Source organism: Vidua macroura, chromosome 8, assembly GCF_024509145.1.
Source record: "Vidua macroura isolate BioBank_ID:100142 chromosome 8, ASM2450914v1, whole genome shotgun sequence".
Taxonomy (NCBI): Eukaryota; Metazoa; Chordata; class Aves; order Passeriformes; family Viduidae; genus Vidua; species Vidua macroura.
The window spans coordinates 14,469,130-14,491,201 of NC_071578.1; the positions used below are offsets into that span (position 1 = coordinate 14,469,130).

Sequence of the window (22,072 nt, forward strand, 5' to 3'; positions counted from 1 at the left end):
CAGAGCAGAACTGTTTTTATTGGAGGTGTCAAGAGCAGGAACAAGAACAAACCTACAGGCTCCCTCCTCAAGTGCCATCCTCCCCTCGCCCACCACCACCACCACCGGGGCAGTCAGCATCACGTGTGCGTGCTACGAGACAACGGCCAAGACTTGCACTTTGCTTCAGCCAAAAGCCAGACGAGGCCCCCACTGTCACCCCCTCCTCGGTGACTGCGAGCTCAGCTTGGCCCTGCCGGGGGCAGGCCAGGACATTCACCTTCCCCCCTGAGCAGGGCTGAGTTTTGCGTGAGTTGTCGTGGTAAAGGGAAGCCAGGAGCACAGCTCCACCGAAGTGCCAGGGCACGTGACCTGGGCTGCAGCTCCCAGCAGGACACGGCGGGGGAGCCCAGCAGAGAGCAAGCTGTGCAGCCTGAGCAGAGCTGCAACAGCCACAGGCAAAAAATGGCATTGCTAAACCCCAAAGGGCTTCGCTGCCCCCTCTCTTCAACACAAACCAAACCAAAAGGGAGAGGGGTCAGAAGACACACCAGGAGGGGATGTGAGACGGGTCTGGAACGGCGTTTGGCTCTGGATCACTTGCCAGCCCGACGCTCCTCCTGGCGCTTGGTAAGGATGTATTTGAAGAACTCGTACACAGACCAGGCAATCGCCGTCGAGGGCATCTGAAAAATGACTCTGGCCTGGACCCCTCTGAAGTAGGCGGTCACACCGCCCACCTGGTACACCGTCCTGAAGGCATTAGCCATGCCTGTGATGTGTCCGCTGATGTTGGAGCTCAAGGCCAGGGACTCCTGGGTGTTGAGCAGCGTTTTGCAAACGTCCAAAGGCGTAGTGGCGGCAGCAGCGACAGCCCCCGCGCAGGCTCCAGAGACCACGTGGGAGCCTGGGTTGTACTGTCTGTGGGGGTTGAGCTGCTCTTGCAAGAACTCATAGGTCATGAAGTGAATGGCTTGGAAGGGGATGTTCATGGTGAGCTGGGTGGTGTAGCTGCGGTAGAAAGCTCCGGCCCCTTCGTTGCGCCACACAGCCCGTACACAGTCCATCACGTGCTGGTAAGGCGAGTTGTACATCTGCATCCTCTGCTTCACCACTTGGGACAGGCGGCGGCAGCGGCCAGGACCCAGGCACGGGGGAGAAGAGGAGAGAAGAGAGAAGGGTAAACACAAAGCCAGGCTTCCTCCAGCTGCTTGGAGTTGGGTCACACTGGCCTAAGAGCTGAAGAGACAACTCGAACCACCAGTGCCCATGTGTCTCCAGACATGACATCAGCTATTTAAATCTGCTGAGACATCACTGTCACACAGACATCACCACTATGAAGCCACTCATATGCCACAGCCCCAGGGAATTTCCTGATATCCCACTGCTTACAGTCCAGATCCACCCTTGCTCCCAAGCAACCGATGTTTCCCCATCCACTGCTGCAGAGCTATCACTCAGGCAGAAGAACCAGTCTCTTATTTCCCATACAGCTCTTGATGTGGATAAGACTGTCCCTCCCCTGCCACCCCCACTGCAGCCCAGAATAACCACAGCTCATTGCAGAGCCCACTAGCCAGGAACTGTTAGCAGCCACTGCCAAAATGCAGCCACTCCGGGCAAGGTTCAGATGCCAAACCCCCCTAACACATCCAAGAGCGGGACAGGGGAGTCCAGAGCACAGCCTGCCACTGTTCTACCTCCCCCCATCTCAATGTGACCGTAAGGAGCTAAAAATGATGCGATGCTGAACTACTACAGTCATGACAAGAGAAGCTCCATGACAATGGTCTGGCAGCTGCCTGCTCCTCGGGGTCCCTGTCATGCAGTGGGAAGGCAGGATCTGTGCCCAGAACAGCTGGAGCCTGCACTATCACAAGCCCTCCAGTTTTAAGAGGGAAAAATACCTTCATGACTGGCCTTTCCTCATTGCTTCTCCTCCTCCCACCACTTCCATGGACTCAGTAAAATTACTAACTCCCTATACCTTTTTCATATATACCAGGCTCATAGAAATAAGCATCTTCCAGATATTTTGCAAGCTCTCCCTTCTCCCAGCTTGTCTAGCATGTTTTTATACCCCACTCTTTTAATTTTCCTCTTGAACACAGGCCCACAACTGTACCACCTCTTCCCTAGATCTCAATACAGCAGTGCCCAGCTTCCATGCACTTAGAATGACTTTGGCAGTGCCAATCACATCTCTCTTGCCTTCTCTCCTGCATGAAAGGCCCATGCCCTCCCTCCCAGCTCCTCCTAAACCATGGTTTGCTGTGCTCCTGAGTTAGTCTGTTCTACCCACCCTGTCCATAACAGGCAGCTAGCAGGGTCCCTAGCTGGAGCCACGGGCCCCCAGAGAACCCCTGCAGTCAGGCAAGAACAAGAACACTCTTTGTACTACAGAGGGGATCCAAGAGGCTTGGGCAGACCCTGATTCTCCCCTCTCTGGCAGGCCAGGACCATCATTACCTTCAGCAGGGTTCATGGCTGCATCGTGGAGCAACGTTGCTACACACCCGGCTGCACCTGCAAAACAAGAACTGCCACATGTGAGGGTGGGAAAGGTGAGGGACCCTGGGACTCCACCACAGCCCCAAGTCCCTGGCCAAGGCACAGGAGGAGGCTCCTGGAAAAGGTGAGATCTGAAGGCAGCCTCCATCTCCCTTCCAAAAGGCAGGCTGGTCCTCAGGGCTTCCCACCCAGAGTGAGATAGAGAGGGAGAAGATGGTGACAGGCTGCCGTGTCCCATGGGGTGACCGGGACTCATTCGTGCCCACTCCTTGGGGGATGGGCCAATGCCACCAGCTGGCAGGGAGGCCTTAGGATGGCGAGTGTCCCCATGTCCCGCTGGCACTCCGCTGTATGCCTGCCAAGGGCAGAACACACCCTGCTCTCCCCTCAGCCCCACGCTCCCCCTACTGTGGCGGGTCCTTGAGACGAGTAATGGGCACCATGGCGACACGGGCTCCAAAACCATGTGGCACTCCTGGGGCGAGCTCTGGCACTGCCAACGCACGGGCCACGGCCAGTCCCAGCTTGTCTGCAGGCAGCTCCTGTCCACCAGCATCCTTCCGAGCCAGGGCCACTAACCTGCTTCAGGCCAGGTACCTGGCAGCAGCTCTGGCAGGCGCGGAGCGGTGCTTCCCCGTGCCCGGCACCGTGCGGCTGGCTCACGGCTGGAGAGAGCACAGGGCTTTAGGATATCCACGGCACCCCGACCCCGCGGCGGGACCTCCCTACCGTAGCCAGACCGGCCGCTCCCACCCCGCTCCCACCCGGGCGTGGCGGGGCCGGTACCGTTGGCCACATGGCTATTGCCCCCTGCGTGGATAACGTCGCTCAGCGTCTTTTTTAACTTTTCGTAGCAGGCGAAGTAGAGGGCGTGCGCCGGGCCGGCGCCGGTGGCGGTGATGTTCAGGCCGCGCATGGGCCGCCAGACGCCCTCGGTGCGGGCGATGCGCCACAGGGCCTCCAGCACGTTCCGGTAGCGAGCGGCCGGCTCCGGCTGCAGGCTCTGCATCCGCGTCTGCAAAACAGGGCGGGCCCGGCCGTGCGGCTCGTCAGACCGTGCCCGGGGCTCCCGCTGTGACGCCCCGTCCCCTCCCTCCCCGCGCCCGCGCGCCGCCGGCACCTTGACGCAGTCGATGGGGTACATCACGCAGTGCTCCATGACGCCGGCCACGGCGCCCGCCAGCATGTGCGTGGACACGGCGGCGCCTTGGGGCAGCGCCTCGTAGTCGGGGGCGGGCGGGGAGCGCGGCTCGGGGCCCCCCGGGCCGGGGCCGGGACCCGGCGCCACCTCCGTCTCCGCGCCGCCCCGCCGCGCCCGGCCCGCGCCGCCGCCGCCCATCAGCAGCAGCAGGACGCGGCCCGACTCCGCGCCGCCCCGCGCGCCGGGGCCCGCGCCCGCCCCCGCTCCCGCCCCCAGCTCCATCGCGGCGCCGCCGCCGCCGCCGCCGCCGCCGCCCCGGCCCGCGCCCGCCGCGCCCCGCGCCGCCCCGCCCCTCCCCGGCGCCCATTGGCCGCCGCGGGCCGGCGCCCGCCCCTGGAGCGCGCTCATTGGCCCGGCGGGCCGCGCGCCGCCCACGCACGCCGCTTTAATTGGCCGCCGGCGCCGCGGCTCGGGCGCCGCCACTGGCCGGCCGCTTCCTCCGGCGCGTTCGGGCGCGCTGCCCGTTGGCCGCCGGGACTGCCCGCCCTGCCGGCCCTCGCAGCCCATTGGGTGTCTCAACTTCGCGCCCCGCCCTACCGCGCAGCGCATTGGCCGGCGCGCCCGCGACCTTTGGCCCGCTCGCCCCGCCTCTCCGCGGGGCCGAAGAGTCGCCATTGGCCAGCGAGTCCGCCACTCCGGACGTGGGCGGGTGCTGTGTATTTGGGCGCCCGCGATTGGCTGGAAGCCTGCGCGTGACGCCTCCCGGCGAAGGTCGGACGCGGGAGCAAGGGCGAAGCCGGGCACCGCCCCCGCCCGCGCGAGGGGGGGCGCGTCCCGCCCAGTACGATTGGTCGTCGGGCAGCGTGGGCGTGGCTCCAGCGGGGCGGGCGGAGCCGATTGGTCGCCGTGCCGCGGGGGGCGGGGCTCCGCCCGGCGGGGCGCGGCGGCGGCGGCGGGCGGTGACGTGTCCGCCGGTGCCGGCGGCGGTGCCGGCAGCGGCGATGCGCGGGCGGGCGGCAGCGGGCGCACATGGCCAGGTGAGCGGGGCCGGGCCGGGCCGGGGGGTCGAGGCCGGCGCGGTGCCGGTGCTCAGCAGTGGTCTCTACCCTCAGGGTCGGCGTTTTCTGCCCGTCGTGGCGCTCGGTGGGACCGTGCCCGGGGCCGCGGCAGCGCCCGGCTGTGCTGGGGCTCGCTCTCCTCTTGGGGCTGCTGCTGCTGCTGGCGGCCGCCGTGCCCCGCCGCTGGGCCGCGCCGTCCCGCGCCTCCCGGCGGGACGAGAGGTGAGCGGGGGCTGGGCTGGGCTGCCGGGGAGCGGGGTCACCGCCGGCCGCCGGTGCTGAGCCGCCGTGCCGCAGGTACCTGGCGCGGGCGGAGGAGCTGACGGCCACGGACACCGAGGACTCGTCCCTTAATTACGGGGTGGTGGTGGACTGCGGGAGCAGCGGGTCCCGGGTTTTCGTCTACTTCTGGCCCCCGCACAACGGGAACCCCCACGACCTGCTGGACATCAAGCAGATGAGGGACCGGAGCAGCCGCCCCGTCGTCAAGAAAATTAAACCCGGTGCGTGCTGCCCCTCTCCGAGCCCGAGCCCCCCGCTCACGGACGGGGCGGGCTGGCTCACGGCGCCTTCCTCGCCAGGCATCTCCGTGACGGCGGCGGCCCCCGAGCAGGCGACCCCCTACCTGCGGCCTCTGCTGCGGTTCGCGGCAGCGCACGTCCCGCCGCGGAAGCACAAGGAGACGCCGCTGTACATCCTGTGCACGGCGGGCATGCGGCTGCTGCCCGAGCGGTGAGTTCGCCGCCCTTGTCAGGCGAGCCAGGGATGTGCTGGGATCCCTCAGAGCCGAGGAGGAGCAAGAGAGCTGCCTGCTCTTGGACCTTGCGGGAGAATCGAGAATCCTGTGGGGGGGAATTGAAAAAGGAAAGGGCGCGTTGTAGGGGCGAGTGGCAAGGGATGCAGAAGGAGGGTTTGAGCATGCTGGGAGGGAGCTGAGATCTCAAACAAATAGATCTATTTTTCATCTCCAAAACATTCTGGCTGCGGCAGCAGAACTTGTGGGGTTGAATGGGGGCTGTAGTGTGGTGTGATTCCTGGTCTCTTCACCAGCATCAGCATTTGTCCCTCTCCTGCACCCTTGCAGGCAGCAAGCTGCAATCCTGGAAGACCTGGTGACAAATGTGCCCCTGGAGTTTGATTTCCTCTTCTCCAAATCACATGCAGAAGTGATCTCAGGGAAGCAGGAAGGTAGGAGCTGCCACAAAGCACTGCTTGTTCCTCTTTAGTATATTGTTGTAATGACCTCTTCTATCTTGTGCAGGTGTCTATGCATGGATTGGCATCAACTTTGTCCTGGGACGGTTTGATCATGAGGATGGTGAGTCTGGCTGCTTGTAGAACAGCTGGGAGGGTCTAAGCAGAGCGTGCTGGACTTTGTACCAGTGCTGTAGCTAAGATCAACCTCTGAAGCACGTCATACGTGTGAAACTTTCCTAAACCTGGGAGGTGATCCTTGCAATTGGCCCTTGGGGTCTGCCTGCAGTAGGGGAGGAGCCCCATGAGGCAGCTCTGGGGTGATGGTGGAAGGGAGAAGATGCTGCCCCAGGCCTTGCCTCTTGCTGACATGCTGCTGTGGGTTGCAGAGGAGGATGCAGTGGTCACCATAGCACTCGGGGACCAGGGGAAGTCCCTGGTTCGGAAACGAACAGTTGGGATCCTTGACATGGGAGGCGCCTCCCTGCAGATTGCCTACGAAGTGCCCGACTCCGGAGCCATCTCCTCCCCACAGCAGGTGCGTGTCTGGTCCCCGAGAGCAGCTCCTGCCTTCCCTGGATCACTGCTGATCATGGACCTATGTGTGTCAGCAGGAGGAGGCTGCTAAGAGCTTGCTGGCAGAATTCAACCTGGGCTGTGACGTGCAGCACACTGGCCACATGTACCGTGTCTACGTCAACACTTTCCTGGGCTTCGGGGGCAATTTTGCCCGGCAGCGCTATGAGGAACATGTGCTGAACCAAACCTATGTGCACAACCGGTATTGATGCCTCACCTAGTGGTGCCCCCACTAGAGCATTGTGAAATTGGGTGCTGGTTCCTTCCTGCTGTGCTCTCCCCCTTGGATTTGCCTCATGAGCTGCCTGTGGTGATAACAGTGCCCACAGCCACGCTGGCAGCAGCTGGTGCCCGGGCTGGCACAGAGTGCTTGGCTGCTGTTGTTCTCCAAGCCTGGCAGGCGTTATCAGTGCCACAGCTCCCTGCCTTCCTCCTTCTCTCCTTGTGACAGGCTACAGGGAGGCCCCTCCTAGTGGCTTTTGGCTTTTCCTGCTCTGACTTCCCCTCCTCCAGCACCGATTCACTCAGCACATCTTTCCATTGCATCCCCACCTCGAGCTCTCCTGTCTCCTGTCTCTCCTTTCCTTCCAAGAGCACTACATGAAGCTGTCACCACAGTTGGAGGCTTGGTGCCCAGGTACTCCTGTGCCGGGAGCAGCCCCTGCTTCTAGATCTCCTAGGGGCTGTGCAGAGGCACAGTTCCCCATGAACTGGGTGGGGTGGGCTGTGCCTTGCTGCACCCTAGAGGTGCTCAGAGCATGTAGCTGCAGGGCAGCGTGACAGATCTGGTGAGTTCAGCCTTAGCAGGAGGTGGCAGGGCAGGCACCAGCTCTGCAGGACACAAGAGGACACAGCCTGGTCTGGTGCAGAGGGTATCTGGATGTGGGACAGGGCTAGATTAGGCTTTTGGGATGTGGTATGGGACCCCCTGTGCAATTGCCATTTTTTCCTGGACTGTTTTCCAGCCTGCACAACCAGCAGACAGGGCTGAGCCCTAAGATGCCCTTCTTGGATCCCTGCCTGCCTGTGGGGCTGGAGGACACAGTGGTGAGAGGTGGCCAAACCCTGCACATGAGGGGACGAGGGGACTGGCAGGCCTGTGCAAAGCTGCTGCAGCCCCTCCTGGCAGGGTCCAATGGCAGCCATGCCTCCCTGGTGGAGACCTACAAAGCACCCATCGATTTCAGCAACAGCGAGTTTTACGGCTTCTCAGAGTTCTTCTACTGCACCGAGGACGTGCTGCGCCTGGGGGGCCAGTACAGTGCCCCCACCTTCACCTCTGCTGCCCAGGTGGGTGCTGCTTCAGCCCAGGGGAGCTGGGCTGCTCCTGGGGCTGGGAGTGAGGGTGGTTTCTCTGTTCTGAATCCCAACCTCTCCTTCCCCAGGAGTACTGCAGCCAGCGGTGGGAGGTGCTGACTCAGCGTTTCCGCGGTGGCCTCTACTCGGCGCATGCTGACCAGCACCGGCTGAAGTAAATGGACGTGCTGGGAGGTGCCATGGCTGCACCTCCTGGGGGCCTTTTGCTGGGGTAAGGGCCCGGCGCAGTTGTTAGTGTCTGGCTGATGCTCCTGTGTGCTGTGTCCGCAGGTATCAGTGCTTCAAATCAGCCTGGATGTACCAAGTCCTTCACGAGGGCTTCCAGTTCCCACTGGACTACCCCAGCCTGCGCACAGCCCAGCTGGTGTACGACCGGGAGGTGCAGTGGACGCTGGGAGCCATCCTCTACAAGACGCGATTTCTGCCACTCAGGTACCATCGGCTGGCGGGTGGCGTCACGGAGAGGGGTGGCTGGGGAGGAGCAGGAGTAACTGCACTGGGTGAGGGCTCTGCACAGAGCATGGCAGGACCCTGGCAGTGCCCCACTGCATCTCGTGGCCGGTCCTGATGTTCCTCTCCCTAGGGATCTCCGTCAGGAGAGCATCCGGCAAGCACACGCCTCCTGGCTGCGCCTCTCTTTTGTCTACAACCACTATCTCTTTTTTGCCTGCATCCTGGTCGTGGCGCTGGCCATCGTCCTCTACCTCCTGCGGCTGCGCCGCATCCACCGCCGGCAGCTGCGCTCGGCCCAGCACACCCTGCTCTGGCTGGACAAGGTGGTGGTGCCGCTGGGCCAGGGAAGCGTGCCGTGATGCCAGAGGTACCCAGCATCCAGTTGTACCAGCAGAACTAGGACTGACTGACAGCCTGGGCTCTGAGAGCTTGGATTCTTCCTTAAAGACCATCTCAAAGTGTGCACTCCATCATCTCTGCATCAGAACTGGAGTCTGTGGGCTGAGGCAGCTATGGACACGAGAGCTTTCCTCTCCACCTTGCCCCAGTCCTAATCTTTGCATTCCTTGGCCTCTGGCCTTTGCCTCACTACATGGTGTAGAGCAAAGTCCTCTGCTACCAGCAGGCTCAAGGCTGCAGCCCTGGCAGATCCCTCAGATAACAGGACACTGTATCACTGAGGCAGCCAAACCAGGGCTCTGGCCTGAAACACTGAGCCACCCCATGACTCAGCCACCAGTTTGCAGAGCAACCTGGTGAGGTGCTGTGGTTCATCACCTGGGGTGGCCTTCTGCAGGCCCTGACAAGCCTGGGGCTGGGAGAGCGGCAGGCGCGAGCTAAGTTACTGCAGGAACAAGGTAAACTGTGAGTTCCACCAGGCTGCTCTGCCCAACCTGGCCCCTCTTGGAGTATTCCTGAAGGGGTGTCCTGCTCTTTGCTATGTCTTCCCTCTGAGGACAATCCTACAGTCCTACCGAACATCCCAGACTGAGCCCTGAGGGCTCACTGATTGATTTTTGAGGCTCCACCAAAGTGGGCTGTCTTTTCATTCCCTCCTGGGCACAGCTGCCCTGTGCTGTCCCAGGTACTAGTGTCAGGAGCTACGGTTCTTTCCTCCAGGAGGGTGGGCTGGGCCTGCCCCTGGGAGAGCCACCTCAGTCCAGCCCAGCTCACGGCCCCAGGACAGGCCAGGGCCGAGCTGTGCACACAGGCACAAACCTTCCCTGGGGCTGGAGCCCCACCGATGGGCCAATGAAGTTTGTCACTTTACTGAACTCAGCTGGTCCCATTCCTGTAGCAATAAACAAACCCCTTGAGCCATCCAGCACTGTCTCATTTCCTAGCAAGCAGCTCCAGCAGCGATGGTGGCATGGCTGGGTAGCTGCATGTCTGCACAGCTCTGCTGCTGCTTCCTGCTGCCACAGTGGGATGATGAAGCTCCTTTCCTGCCAGTATTGTTCTCTAACTCCAGCAGGACTGAGCTGCTAGCAGCAAGGGGAGCTCTGATCAAACCAAACTGCTGGAATTCTTGGAAACAGAATCCTTTGCTGCCCTCTTCCTAAGAGGAAAAGCCTGCCCACTCAGAGCCCCTCCAAGATGTTGGTCTCTGCTTTTTTACTTTATTCTTCACCTCACCTGAGTCTTAGCTGCCTGGCAAAGAGGCCACTGAGCTGTTCTACCACCACGGAAATGGTCCCTGCACAGCTGCAAGAGGCTGGGCAAGTACCCAGTTCTCTCTAGCACACACAGTTCCCTCCCTGTGACCCTGGTCCCACAGCATGAGCACACAGGTGCCATCAAGGATAAAACTTTCCACACACCAGCCTGCTGCAGACCTCCTCAACAGCTGAGGATCCCAGCCTTGTTCTCATGGTGCAAGAAGAGTGCTGGGGAAAGGAAAGGTGTCTGAATAAGGCCAAGACTGTTGCTCAGCCTCAAAGCAGCAAGTGACTCAGCCTTCAGCATGACTTACTAGAAAAACGATTTATTTCCACAACACAAGCTAAACGACACAGACAAATAAATAAGTACAGATAAATTATCTGATAAATAAAGGGAAGCCTGAAACACAATGCCCTACTTGGCTCTTCTCAGAACCTGGGCCCATCTTATGGTGGAGATACCTAAACACTACTGCAGCTGCCTCACTGCTTAGGTGGGAGACAGCTCTTTTTCCATCCCTGCCAGCAGACCCCAACACCTCCCTTATCACACCCAAGGGGCTCTGCATGCTCCTCCATGGTCAACCCTCCATTCTCCCACCCCCACCACATGGGACTGGCCAGACCACCGAGGATGCAATGGTTTCTGTGTTCTCATGCAGACGGGCAGCCAGTGGATGTAATGATCAGGGACAGGGCAACTAGTTGGGCAGCTTAAGCTACGAGCACGGGTTTCACGTGGGGGCTAGGGCTGAACACACCAAGAGGGTAGGACAAGCACTGCTGGGACAGGATCTGCTGGCACCACACACAGATCCCTCACAGGATGGTGCTCAGTCACTGCAGCACTGGGCCAGCTGAAGGGATCTCTCCCTGGCAGTGTGCCTGCTCCTAGGGCCGGATTAGTAGGCCCTCATCCAGGGATGCTGCCTGCTGTGCTTGGGGGCCCAGCCATCCATTGGTCCAGGCTGCAGTGCTCCAGGTGTGCTTGGGGAGTGGGTCCAGCCTCTCTCCCAGCACCTCTGGGGGCTGTTTGGTACAGGAAGGTAGAGGCTGGAACAGCTACAAGAGCTGGGGGAGGGAGAAAGGAAGAGAAGTTAGCACCAAACCGCATTCATGAGGAAGCTCCCACAAATTTGAGAATTACAATGCTTGATTTGCTCAGGCCCAGCACAGAGCCAGCAGCCCCACGCTGGGACCAGCTCACCACAGCCACAAGGCACAGAAGCCAAAGCACTTCCCCCAGCCCAGCAAGGGCTGAACTGCAGCTCCCTCCCCAGCCAGATACAGGCAGGCAAGCAGGGACATCTGCCATCCCAGCTCTCTGCCCACTCACGGTGATGGTTTGATGGTGGTCTCTGTTGAGGTGCCAGCTCCCAGGGACTGCTCACTCCCAGAGGAAGCGCACGTACCAGATGGTCTCGTTCTTCAGCTGAGGCCCGAACAGGGGGTTGGCCTGGGCCAGGATGGCGATGAGCCAGCTGCAAAGGGACGGAACCCGCCATCAGCCGCCCTGGCAGGACCACAGCGCCGGGAGCGGCTGCTGCCCCGCGAGTGATGCGCCCGGGAGGGAGGCGGGCCGCAGCCCGGGGACTGTCCTCTCCATCCACGGAGGAAGCTGGGCAGCAGCCACCGGTCTCGGTGAAGCCAGCGGAGGTGGGGGGGAAGGGTACCGGGCCCGGCCCGCGGTACTCACAAGAGGTAGCAGCACACGGCGGTGGTGACCAGCATCGTGATGATCACCCTGCGGAGACACCGGCGTTAGCGCGGGAAGGCCCAGCTCCAGAACCCCCGACCGCGGTACCCCCCGAGCCCCCACTCACCCGCGGTTCGGCCCCTTGGGCACGAACCAGGGGGCGGCGATGCCCACGAGGCCCCAGAAGGCGGAGAAGAGGACGAGCGGCAGCGCGAAGCTGTGCGCCGTCATGGCCGCTCCGCACCCGACAGCGCCCCGCCCACTGCCGCGCCGCGCCGCCAATCCGCGGCCGGAGCGCGCCGCGCCGGCGCCACCGTCGCCTCCCATTGGCGGAACCGCTCGGCTCGGCCCGGCCCGGCCCGGTTCGGCTCGGGCCCCGCATCCCTCCGCACGTCGCTCCCAAAGGAGCACCAGCCAGACACAGCCGCTTCACAAAACTCCTTTATGTTACAAAGCTCGCACTCACACCCGCCGCCGCCTCCCGCGCCAGCCCGGCTGGGCGCACATCGCCCTGCGCACCCGGGGCTCGGGGGCTCGGCAGCCCCCGCGTCCGGCGGTGCGGCTCCCCGAAGGGCTCTCCCGCCGGTGCGTTACTTGGGAACTCTCCGGAGCTCGCTCATGAGCCACAAGGCCACGCTGAGCAGGGCTAGCGAGCCCGACTGGTGTGTAGCAGCCACAGGCGTAGGGACATAAAGCAGCAGCGTGCTGATGCCCAGGCCCACCTGCCAAGAAGGGAGAAGAGGTAAGAACAGTTGTGGATGCACCACGGATACCATTCCCAGCACAAAGTGTGGTGTTAGAAAGGCTCATGGCCACACCATGATCCACCCCAAATCCAGAGTGTGCATGCAGCATGGTGAGCTGTGGGATCTAGGCAGCTCTACCTCTCAGCTCTGTACTCTTGGAGCCAGCACAGATCCAAGTGGGGTCAGGTCTGCCTTGTCAATGTGCTGCAAAGGAGTAGGAAAAAGATAAGGGCAATACCTGCATGCAAGCTACGGCCAGTAAGGAAGTCACAGCCATCCTGGTCCTTCGAGGGAGTGGGATCTTCCTCGAGAAGAGGTACAGTGCTGTGACAGCTGTGATGGAGGCAATTCCCTAGAGAAAGGAAGGGAAACAACCACCCTTCAATGAAAGTTCAAGGGAAATGGGTGCAGTGGCCTTTGGCTGTGCCTTCCATGCAGTAAAAGAAATTGTGTGAGAAGTATTTAACTAAAGAAATGTATTACTGGCCATGACCAAATCCTAGAGCTCCCACACCATCAGGTTAACAACCCTGAAATTTAACTGAAGTTACAGAGAATTTTATTTTGCTCCAAATGAATGCTTTAGTTTTTAACAGCTTCCTCTCATTAATTCAAGTCATTAGAGATTGTGTCTGCCCTCTCCCCAGCTGCCACACTGACAACTGAAGGTGGAAGCTGTCATCTGGAAAACCGATCTCATTTCCACCACTCAGCTATAGTTCACCAGCATAATCTTACTGTGCAGGTCACCCAAGGTGATCCAGCTTAATCCTTCTTTTTTTAGTCTTAGCCACAGCTTAGTTCACAGCAGTGCTGCCAGTGGTATTTAATATCCGGATTGATCTAACTAGCTGAGATATATTCACAGGGCACTACTGTGCAAAACAAGTTCAGAAATGCTGGAGGAAGCATTCAATATCAGGATTTCCAAGTTTTATTTCACACAGCTTTCCCACACATTTCAATAGCAAGGAGACCCTTCCCACACTGTAGCTCATGTTATGGAAAAGGAGAATCAGAGAACCAAGTGTTACTTGCGCAGGAGGAAGAACTCCTTAAGGAAGAAGGCCACACTGAAAATAAAAAACAATGCTAAACTTCCTCTTCCTGCAGAAGCAAACTGGTAAGACGCTCTCAGGCCCTTTGGACACCCTAGAAATCACTCAAGCTGACAGAACCACAGCCCAAAGAAGACAGCTTGGCTGCAGGAGGCAACCAAGAAGCAGCCCAGACATATCAGGAAGACAGCACTTACCAAGATCCTGTGATCAAACTGTACAGTTGTAGGATTCTCAAAGATATTTCTCAGCACGGGAGAGAAGGCAAGGAGATCATCTGGGATCCAGCGCTCCCCCATTTTGGGGAAGGAATTGTACACAAGGCCAGCATCCAGCCCTGCCACAAAGGCACCTGCAATTCCAGAGTAGAAAATGAGACTACCAGAGTATACAAAGGTGTCACTCCAGGGTGCACAGCTCTCATTCAAGAGCTCAGCTTGATCCTGAATTTCTTTTAGCAACATAGACAGAGATCACACAGCACAGGAAGGCTGGAAGGTGCTTCTCCACCCGTCCAGGAAAGACCAGTGAGGAGGTTCTTAACTGTAAGATCCCTGACAGCAGCAATTTTCCCAGAGAATGGATGGGGTTGCTCACAGAACAGAAGAAAAAAAAACCAAACCAGCAGAGAGGAATGAATCACAAACTGCACAGCAGAAAGAGCTTTACCTGAAAGAGCAGTAAGAAAAATGAGAGCTGTAGTGCCATGAGCATATTGTCTCAAGCGAAGGAGCTGTTTGGTTTCTGGCAACTGTAAAATAAAATAAAATAAAATTAAAAAAAAAAAAAAATCAAGGCATTTGCAGCTAAGAAAAGCTTTCACAACATACACAGGCCAAAGGGTTGGTGGCCTGTATTTTACAGACCAACACAGAGCCACACTTCAGTGGTCCCTCAAAACAACAGCTAATCAAGTCCAGCTCTGTGCAGAAACTGAAGTGGCCCTTGGACAGTTACTGGCACAAATAATTTAGCCCAGCCAGGCACACCCCTGGCTGAGCTTCCACAAATTCTGAGACTCATCACTTATGACCCAAACAGCACGAGCCAAAGCAAGTGTCCCATAACCAAGAAGTTTACAGAATGGGTATTTTGTAACACTGTAAGTATTAGATCAGAGTCAGGAACAGAGACTACAAGAGAAGCACCATCAGCCTTCACATCCTTTCCTTACCTTCACATCACACCCAACCCTCTGCCCTGATGCACCACTCCATACCTTGTGTTGTGGAAGCAGCAAAGACAGCCCTGTCCACAGGCTGGCAGAGTACAGGACCAGCGCAGAGCCCAGGTGTGCTGCCAGGCGGTACTGACTGACCCGAGGGATGTCGTAGGAGTCTGGCTTCTCTTCCAGCCCACTCTTCACCATGTACCATCCCAGCAGCCCCTAACAAAACAGGAGAGGGCTCAGAGCCAGACAGGACAGCAGCAACTACTAAAATGGGATACACATTAGGGGCAAAGCAACTTGTTTCCTCTACTTTCAAGTAGCTACCAGCACTGACACACTGTCATGGCATCACTGACTCCAAGTTATCATGACTTCCACTGTCTTAGTTATGCTGCATCAGAAGATATCAAACTGGCAGAGGGCAGGTTTAGATTAGATACTGGGAAAAAAATCTCTGCTGTGAGGGTGGTGGGCACTGGAACGGGTTTCCCAGAGAAGCTGTGGATGCCTCATCCTTGGTCAGGTTGGAGGGAGCTCTGAGCAAAGTGGTCTAGTGGAAGGTATCTCTGGTTGGGGGTTGGAAGCAGACGATGGTTACGGTCATTCTGTGATACGCAGAGGCTGTCCCTGATGCTCTCACCTGGAAGCAGACCAGCCCGCAGAGCGCGAGGACGCGGCCCTTGAGGGCCGGGCTGAGCCAGCCGCGGCGCCAGAAGTAGGCAGCAGGCAGGATGTAGGCCAGGCCCACGGCGCGGCCCCACATGCGGTGCGAGTACTCCATGTACCAAATGAACTTGAACTCCGGCAGCGTCATGTCGTGGTTCAGGCTGTTAAAGGACAATAAAGCAACTGTTTCACAGCCCCCGCTGGGCTTTGTGGGATCGCCTTCCTCGGAGAACGGCCGGGAACAGAGGAGCCACCACCAGGCAGGCTTTGTGTGCCTTCCCAGTGACTTCAGAAAACGTTTTCCTCCTTACAATAGTTTTATGAGTGGCTCAGTCGCAGGAGGGATGCTCTCAGCCCACCCTCCTTCCAGTTTTGCACACTCACATTTTAAACTCTGGGAACTGCTGGTACTTCTGGAACTCGGCTTCCCACTCCTGCTGTGTTCGGGGGGGTTTCATCTCCTTCACCAGGTGCCAGTCGACCATGGAAAGGCCTGATTCTGTCAGCCTGGGAGCAGAGACACGAACAGGCACAGCTCACTCCCTGACAGTCAGCAAATCTACTGAACTGAAGTGAGAGCTGTTGGCTGCACAACAACCCAGGAGCTGGGACATCAATGGTCCTTGTGGGACCCTTCCAAGTCAGGATACTCTCTGGTTCTATGATAAGTCTTAAAACCCTTGTTCAGACAATCCTCAAGCTCACAACTAGGAACAGGATGGAGATCAGAGTCTGTGAATGACCACACCTGAAACGATGATAAATGTGTAAGAGCTACCCCGCAGTGGCATCCCGTGAACAGACTCCCCGGTACTCCCAGCCCTATCCCAGCACGTCCCCTTGCAGCCAAGAGGGGAAGGCACGGGGGGAGCTCTCACAGACTCTCTCGGGGTGGCTCTCGGTGTGGGGACAGCCGCAGAGGGTCACCGGCGGGGCGGACCGGAGGGCACACACGGACGGCTGCCTCCATGGACCCGCTCCGCGCCCCTCCCGGCGGGGCTGGGGGTGCCGCGCTCACCTGGTGACGCCGCCCAGCACCACGGCGCCGGCCACGGCACCGCTGCAGGCCAGCAGCCATCGCCCCACGGCGGGCGGCGGCGCGGCGGGCTGGGGCGCCTGTTGCAGCAGGCGGCGCGGAAGGCAGAGCCGCGGGGGGAGGCGGCCGTGCGGCGGCGGCGGCGGTGGCGGCGCGGGCCCCCCCCGCAGCAGCCGCCGGGCCCCGCCGCGCGCCGCCCGCAGCATCCCGAGCCACCCCGGAAGTGTCGCCGCCGGAAGCGCGGCACGAGCACTTCCGGACCCGCCCGGGCGTCGCCATGACGATCGCGCGGCGCGTGACCGGCAGCGCAGAGAGCGACCCCCGCGCGCCGCCAGCGCAGGTGCTGAGGGCGCGTGCGGGACGGGGGCGGGGCCCGCGCGGCGGCGGGGGCGGGGCCGAGGCGCCCGGGAGGGGGGGGGTGGGGGGGCGGGGCTCGCGCGCGCCGCGCGCCGGCGTGGGCGCGCCCGGCTCGCGCCCCGCGCCTCCGCCCGCCCGCGCGCCCGCCCTCGCGCCGACGGGCGGCGCGGGCCCGGGCCGCGAGGAGGGGGCGGGCCCGGAAGCGCGGGCGGGGGGGGGCGGGGCCCGAGGCGGAAGCGGGGCGGGCCCGCGGCGGGGCCGGCGCGGCCCGGGCGGGCGCCATGGGGCGGTCCGGGGTGACCGCGCCGCTCCCGTCCCGCAGGCATGGACGATGGGTTCCTCATGGAGGTGTGCGTGGACTCGGTGGAGTCCGCCGTCAACGCGGAGCGCGGAGGTAAGGCCCGGGGGCCTGGCGGGAGGGCGCGGCAGCGCGGCGGGGCCGGTTCTGACGCGCCTCTCCGCAGGTGCCGGGCGGATCGAGCTGTGCGCGGGCCTCGTGGAAGGAGGGACCACCCCGAGCATGGGTGAGCCGCGGCCGCCCCTGGGCCGCCTTCCCTGTCGGTGTCCCTTGGCCGCCCTCCGTCCCGCTCGGCTCCCGCCCGCGCCCGGTCCCGGCGGGAGCTGAGCCGCCCCTGTCCCGCCGGCAGGGCTGCTGCAGGTGGTGAAGCAGTGCGTGCGGGTCCCGGTGTTCGTCATGATCCGGCCCCGCGGCGGGGATTTCCTGTACTCGGACCGGGAGGTGGAGGTGATGAAGGCCGACATCCGCCTGGCCAAGCTGCACGGCGCGGACGGGCTGGTGTTCGGCGCCCTCACCGAGGACGGGCGCATCGACACGGAGCTCTGCACGGCGCTGCTGGGTGAGGGGGCCTCCAGCAGAGCTCTGCGCTCTGCCAGGGTTCTAGCGCTGCTCCGCCTCGTGCCGTAGAACTGTACGGAGGGCTTCGGTCTGCACATCCTGTCTGCGGTCTTGCCATCCCTTTCCACCGTTTTCGATTTAATTTCCTGCCATACCTGTGAGACATTAAGTAGTTCAGAAACTTTGCAGGCCGAGGGCCACAGCCCCAAGCCATTCACACAGAGTTTGAGGCCGCCTGGGACAAATAGCAAAGTTTAAGAAGGCTTAAGTGAGCTGCTTTGACCTGCTGAATTCTCTCTCTCGTTTTCTTTGTTCTTTATGTCCTTGCTACAGGTGTCTAGGATATGTATCTCCTAGACTTTGGCCTTGAGTGTAGCTGACAATTCATCTTCATTTTTCTCTCTTAACACACACAGGGAGAAAAGATTACAAGAGAGAGGTGTGAACACATGAAAAACTGCTGAAGCTGCAGTGGGAGACTGTTAGCCTAGACCACAAACATGCTGAAGGAAATTATCTTTTGGGAGCTACAGCCAAAGCTAAAGAGGGCTGGGCCTTTCCCTGGTGATGTGGTGCTGAGGGTCTCATAAGAAAGTGAATGTGCTGTAAGGAGTGCAGCAAAGGAAAAGGGTCTTGCCAGGACTTAGCAGGGAGCAGGTGGATATCTTTTTGTAGAATTAAATAAGCTTTGCTCAGTAAGGAGAGGACCTCTGGTGAAATTTGCTGTGGTCTGAGAGCAGAAATTGTAGGTAGTGAAAGAAATCACAAAAATCTGCTCCCCTGCTTCCAAGGACCAATGGTCCTGGGCTTTTCCCAGGTAGGTGATACAGCTGACCTGCTTCCTTCCTGCTGAGAAAGTCATCTGTGGTGGGAATGAGGGTTCTGCATGTTCCAGGTAGGATGGGGGATTTTGTTGTTACTTATAAAACCAAAGGTTTGTTGTTTTCTCAAAGGGCAGAAGAACTCTTCCTCATGAAAAAGCCTGGATGAACAGCATTGTTCCCAACAAGGATGGGGACTCTCTGAGCTCCCCAGGAATGGCTTGAGAAGCCTTTGCCCTCTTCCGTGTCGTGTATGTTTCTGCTTCTAGCACAAGGGACTCTGTACCAGCCCTGACTGACCATATGTCTTCTTTCTGCAGCCGTGTGCCGTCCCCTGCCAGTCACATTTCACCGCGGTGAGTTTCCAGGGACAGTCTGTGTCCCACTGCCAGGGGAGGGTGGGGCTGGGAGGGAGCTGAGCTTGATCTTCTTTGGTTGTTCTTTGGAGGGGGAAAGCTCTGCAAGTTGTGCTATTCCCCACAAGAGAAAAGGTCCAGGGGGCTCAGGTTTGGGAGCTGTCTCATTGCCCTGTGAGAGAGGAGGTGTCTGAGGAGCTGAGTATGGTGGCCCTGGCACTGCTGCAAGGGGAGTGTTACAGTCAGGAGCTGTGAATCCAGGGTGTGAGCAGGACCCTTCCTATCGCTGCCTTTGGGGGAACTGGCTGAGGGACAGGGCTTGAGCACAATGGACTGAGTGATTTCTGAGCTGTTGTTCTGTCCCCTAGCCTTTGACATGGTGCATGACCCTCTGGTGGCACTGGAGACCCTGATTTCCCTGGGCTTTGAGCGGGTGTTGACAAGTGGCTGTGACAGCTCAGCACTGGAAGGATTGTCCTTGATTAAGAGGCTTGCAGAACAGGTGAGTGTTTGCTGTGCTTTGCTGGGTTACTGTGGCTGCTCCCTGGCACTGCCTGCAGCAGCTGCTTTATGGTATCCCTCATTTCTGAAAGGGACTTCTGTCAGGGAGTGCTTGCCTTCCCTCTCTTGCTTGGCTTTAATTTTGTTTCCTCAAGTCCTGAAGTCTCCCACAACAAAAACTGGTTGCGTTCTTGGTTGCAGATTCGGGGAGGGTGGTGGGAGTTGGTTTAAACAGCTGGTGTGATGAGCCCACACAAACAGCAGAGTGAGGTCCCTGCTGAGTGTCTCACAGTTCCTTTTAGGAAAGTGCAACAGGTGAGCTAGCAAGGTGAGATGGAGAGGTAGGAGGGAATGGTGACAGGTTGTCTTAGCTGTAACTGCAAGTTCTTTTCCACTTTTCCTTTTAAAACATGAATAATACAAAAACAATGGGTGAGAGCACACAAACTGTAAACCATGGTGATATCCATGACCTTATGGAAAGTGCTGCATGTGAGGTTTCTTTGCTACCTCACAAATGCACATGTGGATGTGGTCCTCAATAATACCACCGACACGTATGTTACTCTTCTTTCAGGCAAAGGGCAGAATTGTGGTGGTGCCAGGTAATGTTTTTTTGTCATCTGTACCAGGTCCTGCAATCCTTAGCCTTTCCTTGCTAGCCTCCTTGCCCTGGATTCCTTGCCCTGGAATTCACTTTCTGATCTGGCTTTCTGAGCCAGAAGGAGCAGCTCCTGTCCTGGTGTGAGTAAAGGCCATGCAGCCTGTTGGGGAGGGCAGAGCCCTGCAGCTATTGCTCCCTGCAGGATTTGGGGACAGCTCTGTATCTGTGGGAGAACATGAGCCAAGGCTTCTCCCGTCCCTTTTCACGTGCCCGTGTCTCTGTTGTCCCAAGGGCTGTTTTTCCCTTCGGTGTATATGGCTCCTGTCCCTTAGTGGTGAGGTTCTGGGGTGACGTCGGGTCTGGAATAGTGACGTCTGTGTGTGACATCGAGCTTGTTCCCACCAGGAGGTGGCATCACGGAGCGCAACCTGCAGAGGATTCTGGAAGGCTCCACTGCTTCTGAGTTTCACTGCTCTGCTCGCTCAGCTCGGGACTCAGGGATGAAGTTCAGGTAACTGATTATTTATGTTTATTTTTTAGCAGAACTCTGTAAGGGACAAAGGCTAATGAATGTGAATGTGAGTTTGTAGAACTGGCATAAATTTCAATCAGCTTCCTGAGTATTAGTTGTGCTTTTATGTTTGGGATCATGGTGCCTGATACTGCATTCTGCAGTGTATGAATCCAGCAGTGCTCCTCATGTGGACATGAGTTCCATGCAGAACCAGATCCTTGGGGCATTTCTCTTGCTACTGCTGCCCTAGGAGTTTTGAGGGCACTTGGGAAGGCGGGTTGTGGTGTAGCTGCCTTAGACTTTTAACATAAGCACGTAGGATTTGGCAAGCCAGCGGGATGTGCTTCTGAAAATTGAGTGAGGAATGGGCCATATTTGTCCATAGGTCTAGACTTCTTAGGCTTAGGATTATTGTTCTTTCTATTACTGTCCCAACTTTGTTTTGGGTGGCACCATCTTTGGCCAATGCTGAAGCTGGAGGAAATATGGGGGTGTTTTTTGTGGTGGATCTTTCCCATGTGTATCAGCAGCAGATCAGCACTAATCGCTCACTGGTTTTCCTGACAGAAATCCGAACGTTGCCATGGGAGCGTCCTTCTCTGCCCCCGAGTACTCCATAAAGGTGGCAGATGTGGCCAAAGTGAGGACCCTGAACGCGATTGCCAAGAACATTCTGTAGCGGAGGGCACCGTGCTGCAACAAGAGCGCAGAGAGTGCAGGGTCTGCCCTGGCACACGGACAGATGGGTACTGCTTCCATCCTCAGGCTGCAGAGGATGTGCACTAGGTGATGGAGCCTCACACCTCTTCCCTTGGCTTCCCCTGAAGTCCCTGGCCTGGAAACTTATGTTGGCCATTTTAAATAAAAGGACTCATTTCCAGATGTTGCAGCAGCAGCTGTTGGGCAGCATTTGGGAGGAAGGGAGGTATGCAAGTAGGGGGACTGAATTGTATAGCACTGCATGTGATTGTCAAATAAACACTGCAGCTGCCCCCCTCTTGCTGTGCTTTTCTAGAATTTATTTATGTTTTCAGGTAAGACCATGACCTATGTTGCATAGCCTGAATTAGGACCCTGCCGTGCGGGGAATACAATCACATCCAAAATGCCAGGGTGGGAAACGCCATAGCCACAGCTGGGAAACAAGGCCTGCTGTGGTCAGCCAGTAGCATGGGTGGGGATTAGCATTGCAGCAGCTGTAAGTAGTGGGAAGCACCCGACTGATTAGGTGAGGAAGCTGTGAGCCATCCTGGGCTGTGGGTCCTCAGTGCTCGAGGTGGGGTTGGTGTATGAGATTTCTTGGAAGGACAAGCTGCTTTTTCTAAGGGAGTTTCCAGGTCCTTGTCCCACCATAAAGCATAAACTGCTTGCTCTCCACACCCTTTGGGTCCTTGCTGCCTAGTCAGGATTGAAGCCTCAGGTGCAGTTACTCTGTAAAATACCCAGTGAAAGATTTAAATGGTATCAGAGGGTGCATTAGAAGATTAGAGACCTATAAGTAAAGCACCTTTATGCTTGCTGCCTGCTCTTCTGTAAAAGATCACAAAGCTGAAGAGAATCCCTCTGGCAGACAAGATATTGGACCTCAGGAGGTAAATGCAGGGTACAAATTTCTCTTCCCACCTTGGAAATAGCTTACAGCCTGTGAGGATGTATGGAAAAAATGTGATACTTGACAAGGTGGCAGCACCTTTGTCACCTTAAATAGAATCACATTATTGAAAACTTATCATCAAGACTAAGTATTTTCAGTTCAAAGGGTACATCCACTTTTCCACATGGATCCATCAGAGG

The 22,072-nt window shown here is 58.4% G+C and overlaps 5 protein-coding genes across 6 annotated transcripts; 2 read left to right on the forward strand and 3 right to left on the reverse strand.

Annotated features, from left to right (window-relative positions):
* On the reverse strand, positions 1-3,931 carry SLC25A28 (solute carrier family 25 member 28). Its single transcript, XM_053984270.1, has 4 exons — positions 3,614-3,931; positions 3,280-3,508; positions 2,452-2,508; positions 1-1,093 (listed from the first exon to the last, which is right to left on the reverse strand). Exons 1-4 carry the CDS (start codon positions 3,914-3,916, stop codon positions 576-578), a joined length of 1,107 nt encoding a protein of 368 aa, XP_053840245.1. The 5' UTR covers positions 3,917-3,931; the 3' UTR covers positions 1-575.
* A 654-nt stretch (positions 3,932-4,585) lies between these two features.
* On the forward strand, positions 4,586-9,559 carry ENTPD7 (ectonucleoside triphosphate diphosphohydrolase 7). Of its 2 annotated transcripts, none has more exons than XM_053983967.1 (12): positions 4,586-4,671; positions 4,747-4,914; positions 4,990-5,195; positions 5,274-5,424; positions 5,777-5,880; positions 5,954-6,010; positions 6,276-6,424; positions 6,498-6,667; positions 7,431-7,755; positions 7,851-7,936; positions 8,053-8,214; positions 8,366-9,559. In XM_053983967.1, exons 1-12 carry the CDS (start codon positions 4,664-4,666, stop codon positions 8,592-8,594), a joined length of 1,815 nt encoding a protein of 604 aa, XP_053839942.1. In that variant the 5' UTR covers positions 4,586-4,663; the 3' UTR covers positions 8,595-9,559. The 2 variants fall into 2 exon arrangements, with proteins under 2 accessions (XP_053839942.1, XP_053839943.1); XM_053983968.1 differs by having other exon boundaries at positions 6,501-6,667.
* Positions 9,560-10,203: 644 nt separating this feature from the next.
* On the reverse strand, positions 10,204-11,865 carry LOC128810822 (V-type proton ATPase subunit e 2). Its single transcript, XM_053983969.1, has 4 exons — positions 11,720-11,865; positions 11,593-11,640; positions 11,233-11,377; positions 10,204-10,967 (listed from the first exon to the last, which is right to left on the reverse strand). The coding sequence occupies exons 1-3, from the start codon at positions 11,821-11,823 to the stop codon at positions 11,284-11,286; spliced, it is 246 nt and encodes an 81-aa protein (XP_053839944.1). The 5' UTR covers positions 11,824-11,865; the 3' UTR covers positions 10,204-10,967; positions 11,233-11,283.
* Positions 11,866-12,020: 155 nt separating this feature from the next.
* LOC128810746 (cytochrome c oxidase assembly protein COX15 homolog) lies at positions 12,021-16,490 on the reverse strand. The gene is made up of 8 exons (XM_053983859.1): positions 16,252-16,490; positions 15,618-15,740; positions 15,208-15,394; positions 14,616-14,783; positions 14,066-14,147; positions 13,594-13,748; positions 12,577-12,690; positions 12,021-12,314 (listed from the first exon to the last, which is right to left on the reverse strand). Exons 1-8 carry the CDS (start codon positions 16,473-16,475, stop codon positions 12,183-12,185), a joined length of 1,185 nt encoding a protein of 394 aa, XP_053839834.1. The 5' UTR covers positions 16,476-16,490; the 3' UTR covers positions 12,021-12,182.
* Positions 16,491-16,546: 56 nt separating this feature from the next.
* On the forward strand, positions 16,547-21,276 carry CUTC (cutC copper transporter). The gene is given in 10 exon segments (XM_053983860.1): positions 16,547-16,580; positions 16,583-16,609; positions 16,949-17,020; positions 17,091-17,150; positions 17,274-17,483; positions 18,624-18,659; positions 19,028-19,161; positions 19,738-19,765; positions 20,170-20,275; positions 20,846-21,276. Coding segments are annotated over 10 exon segments (819 nt in total). The 3' UTR covers positions 20,958-21,276.
* The last annotated feature ends 796 nt before the right edge of the window (positions 21,277-22,072 follow it).